The sequence below is a fragment of the Culex quinquefasciatus genome, chromosome 3 (genome assembly GCF_015732765.1).
Source record: "Culex quinquefasciatus strain JHB chromosome 3, VPISU_Cqui_1.0_pri_paternal, whole genome shotgun sequence".
NCBI classification, from domain to species: domain Eukaryota; kingdom Metazoa; phylum Arthropoda; class Insecta; order Diptera; family Culicidae; genus Culex; species Culex quinquefasciatus.
Window position 1 is genome coordinate 71,172,478 of NC_051863.1, and position 10,609 is coordinate 71,183,086.

General features: G+C 44.8%; 2 protein-coding genes across 3 annotated transcripts; one reads left to right on the forward strand and one right to left on the reverse strand.

Moving 5' to 3' along the window:
- Positions 1–1,446: 1,446 nt before the first annotated feature.
- On the reverse strand, positions 1,447–9,481 carry LOC6037580 (serine/arginine repetitive matrix protein 1). Of its 2 annotated transcripts, none has more exons than XM_038260629.1 (5): positions 7,541–9,481; positions 7,397–7,448; positions 3,529–3,579; positions 2,241–3,447; positions 1,447–2,178 (listed from the first exon to the last, which is right to left on the reverse strand). In XM_038260629.1, exons 1-4 carry the CDS (start codon positions 9,263–9,265, stop codon positions 2,252–2,254), a joined length of 3,024 nt encoding a protein of 1,007 aa, XP_038116557.1. In that variant the 5' UTR covers positions 9,266–9,481; the 3' UTR covers positions 1,447–2,178; positions 2,241–2,251. The 2 variants fall into 2 exon arrangements, with proteins under 2 accessions (XP_038116557.1, XP_038116556.1); XM_038260628.1 differs by having other exon boundaries at positions 1,796–2,110.
- Positions 9,482–9,568: 87 nt separating this feature from the next.
- Positions 9,569–10,588, forward strand: LOC6037578 (39S ribosomal protein L47, mitochondrial). The gene is made up of 2 exons (XM_001847422.2): positions 9,569–9,771; positions 9,844–10,588. Exons 1-2 carry the CDS (start codon positions 9,677–9,679, stop codon positions 10,544–10,546), a joined length of 798 nt encoding a protein of 265 aa, XP_001847474.1. The 5' UTR covers positions 9,569–9,676; the 3' UTR covers positions 10,547–10,588.
- Positions 10,589–10,609: the final 21 nt, after the last annotated feature.

A 10,609-nucleotide genomic window follows, 5' to 3' on the forward strand; every position in this document is an offset into this window, starting at 1 on the left:
CTGAAAAAAATCTTCATTGTGCAACTGGTTGCAAATTTTAAGCTCAAATAGGCTTGCGGGCCAAATGTGGAAAATTAAAAAAAAAATTTGTTTTATTACACAATAACATAATCTCTCAGTTGAAGTTTACTATATTTCAGCTATTTTTGGAAATTTTCAATCATGAAATTTATTTAAATCAACAAATTTAAAAAAGCCAAAATAAAACATAATATTCATAAGCTTCAGATTTGGCTGACGACAATCTTAATTTCACAAATATAATAAAAATGGAAAAGAAATCCAAAGTTTTTTTTTTTTTTAAAAAAAAGGACCTATAAGCAATTGTCTTTCAGATGTTTATAATGCCCATGTTCGCATAAATGTCCCATATGCAAAAACAGCAAGCTAAGAAAAACGCATTTGAAGTTTGTCCCATACATAAGGCTACGTGTTAAGTTTTCGCGAAAAAACTGGATTTCCTCCTGATTTCTAAAACAAAGTACTGGATGTTATAAGCTCTTTTGAAAGAGCACACGATTTTGAACCAAACTGTATCAAAAACTCGAAATCGATGAAAATGCATATGGGACATTTATGCGATCAGGGGCAGTATACTGCCGCTCAAAGCTAGTCCGTCCCATATGTAATTTCGTCGATTTTGAGGTAATGATGCAGTTTAGTTCAAAATCATGTAAACTATCAGAAAAACCAATAAAATGTAGTACTTTGTTCTAGAAAGCCGGAGAAAATCGTTTTTTTTTTCGTGAAATTCTAACACGTAGCCTTATGGGCGGGACAACTTTGACACGCGTTTTTCTCGGCTTGCTGTTTTTACATATGGGACGGACACGATTAGAGCGGCAGTATAGGACCTAATAAAAAAAAAACTCTAGAAATGTCTTTTTAACGCACTTGTGTTTTCATTGAAATTTTAAAAGCTTTGATTTTTTTTTTGGAAAAGTTGATATAAACACATTAATATTTTTTTAATTTTTTTTAAATGAAGTTTGGTCTGCCTGAATCTTATTCATCTTATTATGGTAGTCCCTAAGATATGCAAACTAAACGTCATGAGATCGAATCCTAAGGCTGGAGTTTTTTTAAGAGCAAAATATATTTAAGGCCCAGTTCATAAGAAAATGGCAAATTTGAACGTTTAAAAACCCATTTCAAAATATATTTCATGAACATTTCGTCGCCTACCTTGAACCATTTCTGTCGTAGCAGCAAGTGCTGCCAGAAGAGAGTGAAGATCTCATATTGGGCATTTGAACTCAGTACACAAAAGGGATCATGCCCGCAAAATTACCATTTTCAAAAACTCCTTAACTCTTCATATTTTTTTATTATGAATTTTTCTTGTTTTATGTAACTTTGCAAATATTGTATTTTTTTGGTCACGATTGGCCGCTTCTTCTTATCAGCCGTCATTATCTATTTTTTTAATTCAGTGGGTACAAAACAGAGTTTTCAGTCATTATGTATTATTTGTTTTTGGTTTTCGGATATTGCGAGTTTTTTTTATTATAAGTTTCTAATGTACTCAATAGTTACATAATGCATACATAAATTTGAAAAAAAAAACGGTTGATTGGTTTTTACAGCATTTCAACACACCTATTTTAACGTTGTTCTTAAAGCTTAAATTATCCAAGCGAGTAATATCTGGAGGAACCAGCTGCCAGCTGCATCCGCCAAGGCCAAGATTTTTGTTGCGTTCGTCCTTTCAATCCACAGCACGTGCTCCGCTGATATTATTCTGGTCTTGTTGTCTGCTCACTTGAGGGATATGCGTCATCAATGGAAACGAACGTTTACATTCACTAATTTATTTTATTCTTAAATCTACGATTCTACATTATGCCACAGTATTGCATCTCAAAATCGTGCTGCAATTCTTGAGTTGTATTTTAACAAATTTTTCACGGTTTTTGTTTTGTGTTTTATTAACATAAATCCATACAGTCAAAGGTGACCTTACAATCATTTGCAGCAGATTTGAACTCCGTCCGTCCAACGTTGAAGGAACCATCCATCTGCGGCAAAGGGCCTTCCCAAGTCAGTCCAAGAGGGGTTTTTTCCGTGCGGCGTCCTGCGTGTCCATTCCTCAGTGCACTGCATGCTATCGCTGGTGGTTCATATTTAAGGAAACAGAGAGAAAACGTTGTACATTTGCTTCTTTATTTTTGCTTTTCGCTAGGAAAGGTGAATAAAATTGAGAAACAAGTCTAAGGACAAAGCAAGTTACATTTTAGTACCATATTTAAATCTATTTCCAGTTGGCCGGTTTGGGATGGCCACCGCGTGCGTTCTTCTTGCCGCCTCCTCGTCCTCGGCCTCCCCGGGGCTGGGTGAACTTTCCCCGCCCGGCAGCTGCAGTGCCGCCGCCCCGTCCACGGAGTCCACCTCCGGCATGCTGCATTGTCCCGGCATAGCTGTACGGCGCCAGCGGGTTGTTCTGGAAACTGCTCTTCGGGTCCTGGTACTGGGCGGGGGCGCTGCTGGGAGGTTGGCCAAACATCTGTCCCCTTCCGCCGCCGGCAGCCGCGTGCTCGGAGTCCCCGCCGAAGGTTTTGTGATATTTTTCGTACTCGTCGTCCACGTCATCGTCCCAGTTTTCCTCGTTGGTTCCGTCGTTGTCGTCTTCGTAGATGATGTCCTCAATCGGGGGTTCGTCGATGGCTTCCAGGATTTGCTGGGGTGCCGCCGACGGTGGGGCTGGGACGATTCGGTTGTTCTTGTGCTCGACCATGGCGTCAAAGTACTGATAGGCGTTGCGTAGATCGCTGTTGACGGAGTACATCTGTTTGGTGAGCATCGAGTTGCGCATTTCTTCGACGGATCCGGTGGTGGCAGTGAGCTTTATGTACCGGATCAGTTCGCTAACGGCGCGAACCTGGTTCGGGGTGAGTTCAGTTATCGATCCAAACTCGCTGACCGTCTGCACCGGCATCGGGTTCGTTTGGACGACCGAATCGGTGGTCAAAATGGGCGCGGTTTGCGTTTCGGCTGTCGCTCGGAATTTGAGCTTGCGAATCAGACACTCCGTGCAGACGGTCGGATCGGTTTGGGTGGTCTTCTGCAGCTGAGCCTTTGGCACGTTGGACGCCATCGCACGCTTCTTGCGCTCGTCCATTTCTTGCTTCTTTTTCTTGAGTGTTGCAGCCAGCTGTTGCTTCCGGGTGCGCAAAAAGATATGCTCGGAGATCCTGCCCTCGTCCAGGCAAAGCGTCTTGATGACCGGTTTGATGTTTTTCGGGATGTTGCCGAACGGATCGTTACATTCGCCCGGTGGAGCGTTGAACGCGTACCTCGGGTTGTTCGGGCCCTGCAACATCGGTGACCGATTCTCGTCGATGTTGTTCTCGTAGTAGGTCTGCGAGCGGTACATGAACTTGCCGGACCTTTGAACAGAATGTTCCATGTCATCCAGCAGTTCGATCGCCTGGGAAACACGCGTTTTCACTAGAATGGGTGTGTCGGAACAATTGAACAGAACATTAGAACGAGTGAACAATAGCATAGGCGCGTGGGGGAGCGACTCACCGTCACCTCGCCAAACGAAACCTTTCTCCAGCGCGGGTTCCGGCTGAGATCCTAGTGATATATGAAGAAGAATGCGTTACTAGTTGGTCTGTTCGTTTGGTTTTAGTGGGGCCACGTGACGTGGTAATTTAAAGTTTGTAAATTCTGTGGATTGAGAAAAGAACGCCATTTTGTGCAGCTCACAATGCCTCACCTTTCGACCTTCACAGATCCCCAAAACTCGATTTCAATCCTAAGATTTTCAATAAAAACCGGCAAACTCCGGGCATTGTTGTTACTTTTCATATGAATAGTTTCAGTCTTATCTTGAAGAGTTGCGCTTAAAACTTTTGGAGCGGCCGTGGCTGACTGGTTACGGTGTTCGCTTTGTAAGCGAATGGTTCTGGGTTCGATTCCCATCTGCTCCCAACGAGAACGTTAAGAACACATAAATTTGAAATGATGAATATGAACGAAAAATCTAAGTCGCTCGAGGTAAGCAAAAATGCTAACCACTAGGCCATGACGACTTGGTGAGCGTGGACTGGAATTAGGAATACTGTTACAGAGAGCGAGTTGCGGCGCTATAACCACGGAAAATAGTGTCCATGGGCATTAGTGGAAATACAATGTCCCATCCCAGAGGATTTTTTTTTTATCCCAGAGGATCCCGGAGTACCAAACCTTCTTAGCATGGTGCTCCCAACGAATACAACCAAAATCACGGAGCGTATGGTGGGGTGTCCCCACGCTTCTTCCTCCCCTGTCGATTCAGAATTGTGTTGTTGTTCGAACACTCAGTGCTCAAACTCAACCCAATTACGAGTCATCTCTGCGATACGGCTTTACGCAGTAGGCCTGGCCACTTTAACGCTTGTGATGTTTCAATGCATTCCAATGCAATGGCGCACTACAAATGTTAATAAATGACAAGAAGAGTGCTAGGCGTCATCTAACCTAAGGCACTCTTCAGGATCCCTTCGAAAGATTGGCTGCGCTAGGGTCTGATTAGATTAGATTAGATTAGAATAGTTTCAGTCTTATCTTGACAAATCCTGGAAATTGCTGTCAGTGCGACAACCGACCAACTGGATTTCAGGGCAGAACGCGTTTGACATACGTACATGCCGGACTACCGCAACTATTTTTTATTTTAACTCAGGACTTCGGCAACCAATTTGCACAGAATATTCAACAAAACAAAACGTGTTTGTTATTGTTTACTTAGCTCTATTCTATTGTTGTTTTTTTTTCAAGGTCAAAACGTGAATCTTTTGCCGTTTCCATGCAAATGCGAATTCGAGCGCGGATGAGTAAAACTCAATGAATTACGGTTTGATCTTAAAAAAAATCTTTGAGAAGAAGAAGTACACTCAAACCCCGATGGTTTGACACCATCTGTTGTCAAACGAACGGGGTCACTTTTTAGTTTGACACCCCTTTTACACCAAGTTTTACACGGAGTTCACACACACTACCAAACGTTTGTTTTGACAGTGTTGGTGAGCGCCGTGTAAAAAGTGACAGTTCGTCACTTTTTAGTTTGTCTTTGACCAACCAACGGGGTACAAACTAAAAAAGTGCCAAACGAAAAAGTGACCAACCACCGGGGGTTGAGTGTATTCAATCAAATTTAAACGTTTGAAAACTCTGTTTTAAGGCAAATTAGGTATACATTTCCCTGTCCAACGTTGTTTGATTCTTGAATGCATCTCGTAGACAGTCCTAGAAATCACCCAGCGATAGTTTTTTTTTAAATGTTTTGCCCACCTCACTTAAGGACGTAATAAGGAGGTATTAAATTATGGCAAACAAACAGTTTGCCAATGTTTGTTTGACAGTTTGCCAAACTCGCAAACTTGTATGCAACATCAAGAAAAAACTACTTGAAACAGGTGGGATTAGAACACGGATTGGTGGTGGTGTGGGACGCAAACACGTCAGCAATCAGAAGGTTTATAGGTGCTCTTGGGAGTGATTTGATCCGTAGTCATGTGCCTGACGGGACTGGAATTCTAAATATAGATCGTAGATGCTTCTGGTGTTAGTTACATTGTAGAAGCGTGCCCAACGTCTTCGGAATTGGACCGCATTCGGAAATAATCCTATTCAGACACAGAACATACTTTCCCATAGAGCTACGTGCGCATGTATTGCGTGTACGTACATGAAGGGTGTTTAGGTTAAAATTTGTACCCGCCAGAAAAAAAACACTACCCTTTTAGTTTGACACCCCTTTTACATGGAGTTCACAAATACTATCAAAAGTGTGTTTTGACAGTGTTCGTGAGCGCCGTGTAAAAAGTGACAGTTCGCCATTTTTTAGTTTGACTTTGACCAACCAACGGGTTACGAAATAAAAAAGTGTCAAACCCAGCCTGATGGCAAGATTGTCAAATTGTATGTATGGGCCGCGATACTCACATTTGTTGGACCGTGGACCCCGCTATTCGGTCGCTTTACCCCTCTGACGCTAAATATAGGGTAAAGAGCCAGCAAATGTGCAATTGAAAAAAAGTTTTTTTTGTGAAAAATTATTTTAAATTTTGTTTTTGATGAATAGTTTTGAATATTTTTTGTAAAAAAATAAATAACTAGAAAAAATAAAATATTATCCAGGACGAAGTCAATCGTTCACATTTTTTAATGTTAGCTTATACACATATTTTAGTGTTAAATGTCAATATTCCAAGAAGATAATGTCCAGCTTGTGACGATAAACTACTTTTCCTTTACAGTCATGCCACATATTCGGAACACCCACAAATTCGGAACACTTTTATGATAATTTGTCAATAGCATGCCAAAAGTAGCTTTTGTGTCGAACTTACTGTTTTTAGAACCTTCATTTGTACATTATCTTGCTATTTCACTAGTAAAAGTAGTACTTTTTGAACAAAATACTTCATTCCAAGACTCTGTCCAGAGCAGCAAAACACTGCCTCCAAATGGCCTGTTTCATAATTGTGGGATGTTATTGTGCCTCCCACAATTGTGGAACACCTGAATTTAACTGTTATTTTCACAAAAAAAAAGTTATCAAACCATGTATAAAACATCACTAAGCTTGAGTTTCATTGGTTTCAGTGTGTGGAGTCATTATTTGGTAATAAATATGTACTCCTGGAGGGATCCAAAGTTTGTTTACATTCGTAAGAAAAACGTGTTCCGAATTTGTGGATTTCAAGGGTCAAAGTAATTCTTCAAAATCTTCATATAAAAGTTAAAATTTGCAGATGTTCGATACAGCATTCGAAAGATCGCAAGAAAAGCTTTCAAATGAAGGTAAAAGCGAATCATTAAGTTCAATTATCGATTTGCTATGATTTTTTGAACACTGGCCGATCTGGAAACCGTTCCGAATATGTGGGATGACTGTACTTAGAAATCGAATCCAGAAGGGAAACGATAACCTGCTATGTTGGTCCGCACCGGGTTCTGAACTCCCATTTACGAGTCGGAAGCGTTGCCGCATGGCTCGGTCTTAACAAAAAAATTAACCTGACAATAAATAACAATTTCAAATTACAAATCTAAATATTAAATAAACTTATTTTCGAATTTACTCATAAATGGTTTGGCGTCAAACGAAAAAGTGACCAACCACGGGGGGTTGAGTGTATTGATTATTTTATAAATAAGTCCGAATATTACCCCGGAATCAGTAGAGGTATTCCCGTACCTGCAGAATTTCGTTGAATTTCACATTGAAATCCCAGATAGCATAATCTGCTTGACATCGACTATTGAACATAGCAACCCTTATAGATTGTCGGGCTGACAGATTAAGGGAAAATTCAACTGGTGCAAAGTTCGACCGATAATTATTTTTTAATACTGTTGAAAAAAACAACAAAAACTTTGCCGTTCGTCCCAAAAACAAACTTACCAAGATTCGATGCCTGGCTCATCAACAGGTCCGAAACTGCAACTTGATTTTCCTGAGAATGTCAATTCACGTTAACAAGGTTTCAACGCTTATCGCGAGCCTCATCGCCAGTGTTTGCACACCTCTAAATCATCGTACACTTACCGGCATGATGGTTTCGATCGAAGAACTCGGCCCGCTGGTCCCCTTCATACTGGCCATAATGTCCTCCAGTGGAATCATCGTGGGCGGACTCGGTTTGGCCGGAGCGGGTGAAACAATGGGATAACCCACCAAGGGTGGACTCTCCACGTACTCGGGGGCTCCCATAGAGTACGACATGTCGTACATGCTTCCACCGCCCATCCCCATTGACATTCCCATCCCCGGAGGCGGCGGTGGCGCGTAGGCACCAACACCACAACCCGGAACGTGCTCGAGCGAGCGTGGCATGTACGAGCTGCCGGAGCCAAACTGACTGTTAATTTCGCACCGATACTGCTCCAACTCGGGGAACTCCTTGCCCTCTTGCGCAAACTTGACGGCCAAATCGTCCAGGAAGCTTTTCTTCGCCAATAGAGCCTTCGGATTGGCCCCGCGGTCCGACGAGAGCCTGGAGCGACTGCGCGACCGACGCCGGACCGGACTGCGAGACCGTCTCGGAGGGCTGTACCTCCGGGAGGGGGCCCGATAGCTGCGCGCATAGGTCGATGGACTGCGCCGGTAGCGGGGCGATCGCGATCGGTTTCGCACAGGCGAGCGACTCCTACGTCTGGACACCTCCCGCGAGCGGGACCGTCTTCTCGGTGGTGACCGGCGGTCCGACTGGTAGCGATTGCCACGTCCGCGGACGCTTTTGTGCCGGGTTGACCAGGGGGGAGTAGGCGACCGATCGCGACTCCGCTTTTCCTTGTCTTTGGAGCTTGGTTTGTCCTTGTCTTTAGAAGCTGGTCTTTCCTTTTCTTGAGAATTTCGTTTTTCCTTGTCTGGAGAAGTTCGGGTTTCCTTTTCCGCGGAAGGTTCTTTGTCATTTTCGTGGTCCTCGGACAGAACTTGCCACTCTTCTGGCGGTTCCTGTTTAACTGCTACCGCACCAATATCATCAGTGCTGGTTCCAAAGTCTCGCGTAATGTCCCACTCTACACCATCGTTGATGGTCACTTTGGGCCTTTTGTTTTTCTTTTTCTTTGGCTTAGCTGCCGCCCCCTCCGTCGGAGTTCCTTCTGGTTGTTCCGGATCCTTCTTGACCTCCGTCTGAGCGTCCACCTTATCCGAGTCCTTGCTCTTGTCGTCCTTAGTCTTATCTGTTATCTCATCCTTCTTCTCTTCCGGTTTGGAGTCCTTCTTTTCATTCGGTTTCGAATCCTTCTTGCCGTCGTCCCCGCGTGACGATTTCGTCCCATTCCTGCTCGGCTCATCCCTGTCCCGGTTAGACGTTCCCCTTCTCCTGTCATCTTCCTCCCTTCTGGACCGATAACTTCTGCTAGAATCATCTCTCCGATCGTACCCTCTACGGTGATCATCCCGTCTATCGCTACCGGATGTCCTCCGGCTATCCCCAGAAGAGGACACCTTTCTCGAGTCGTCCTTCCTGTCCCCACCGGATCTGCTCGATTGACCATCCTTCTTCTCATCAGCGCTCTTTTTAGGCTCATCCTTCTTGCTCGACGCACTTCCGGAGGCAACCTTCTTCGCTGGTTCCTCCTTCTTACTCTTCGGATCTTCCTTGCCCTTCCCGGCTTCCTCTACCTTCTTCTTGTCGCCATCGCCCTCCGTGCCGGGCTCTTTCTTGATCTTAACCTCCTCGACCTTCTCGGTGGATTCGGCCCCCTCGCTCGCCTTCCGGGCGTCCGCCAGCTTCTGGTCGATGGCCTTTTCCAGCTCACTCATCGCCGCTTCTGCAGTGAACTACACACTTCCGGAACGAGCAACTTTCGGCTTCAATATCTATTGGCTAGATAACGACTGAAGGTTGCGGCATCGATTGGTCACTTTTTTACTGCACAAAACCACGGATTTGCCGAGGAAATCTTCGAAATTTGTCGCAAATTTTGCACTAACCGTGATGGCGGCTTGGAAAAACGCGAACGACAGGCAATTTTATTTTGACAGAAACACGTTGAGGTGCACTGGGTAAGTTTTTCATACACGGCAAAGATCCAACTTTTAAAAAATAAGTAACTTTTCGTAAACGTACAGGACCACAGTTCGATTTGACGTTTCGAGCGAGTTTGCTTGAAATCGTGCGCGGCGATCCTCGTCGATGTTTTGAAAATAAAATCAATAGTTTTCTACGCAAAAATGAACGTTTTACAGCGGCTTTTCCATGTTTCCAAACAAGCCGGAAGATTCCCGGGGGCTATAGCATCAAATTTGCTCACAACCTGCAGCAGTAGGTAAGTCTTCCTACTGTTTCACAACCCCACTCGACTTGTTTTGATTACATCACGCGTTCGCTTGCGTTCAAGGGTCCTCCAACACCGGCAAGCTGTTCCGGCACAGTGTTTCTCGCTTTCATCGCGCCGGTACGATCTGGCCGAGTTCTTCGAGGACAAGAAAAACCTGGGCGAAAACGAGGTCAAACATGGTCGCGCCTGGAACAAGGACGAACTGCGCATCAAATCCAACGCGGACCTGCACAAGCTGTGGTTCGTGCTGCTCAAGGAACGGAACATGCTGCTGACGATGGAGCACGAGTGCAACGAGAAGATGGAGCTGTTCCCCAGCCCGGAGCGGTTGGACAAGGTGAACGAATCGATGACCAACCTGGAGGACGTGGTGCGGGAACGAAACCGCGCCTACTTCGAGCTTGAGACGGGCGAAACCGGCGAACGACCCGCCAAGTTGGTCACGAACCAGCTCGGGCTCAAGTTCTACTACCGGATGTTCGAGCACGTCATCCCGAAGTATGCCAACCGCAAGTGGAAGGAAACGCACCAGTTCCACTACCGCGGGTCGGCCGTGCACAAGTTCCTGCGGATGTACCGCGAGAAGCTGTACAACGTGAAGCGAAAGCAGCGCAACCGCGAGCGCAACGAGGTGATGCATCTGCTGAAACGGTTCCCCGGTATGGACCGGGTGGCGCTGGCCGAAAAGTATCCTTCTGTGGACGTCGAGAAGCTGTACAAGCTGGACAAGATTCGGGGCAATTACGTGCCGGCAAAGGTGTAGACGTTTGGTAATGTACAATGCAACGAGGGGTTAGAAGAGTAAGGATTGTTCTTTTTTCTTTGC

Bases quoted from the DNA above. Each gene is read 5' to 3' on its own strand.
- LOC6037580 (XM_038260629.1), bottom strand. From the start codon at position 9,265: ATGAGTGAGCTGGAAAAGGCCATCGACCAGAAGCTGGCGGACGCCCGG. The intron at 7,449-7,540 runs GTAAGTGTACGA...TGACATTCTCAG, and splicing joins CGATCGAAACCATCATGCCG to GAAAATCAAGTTGCAGTTTC. The intron at 3,580-7,396 runs GTAAGTTTGTTT...ATATATCACTAG, and splicing joins GAGCCAGGCATCGAATCTTG to GATCTCAGCCGGAACCCGCG.
- LOC6037578 (XM_001847422.2), top strand. From the start codon at position 9,677: ATGAACGTTTTACAGCGGCTTTTCCATGTTTCCAAACAAGCCGGAAGA. The intron at 9,772-9,843 runs GTAAGTCTTCCT...CTTGCGTTCAAG, and splicing joins CTCACAACCTGCAGCAGTAG to GGTCCTCCAACACCGGCAAG.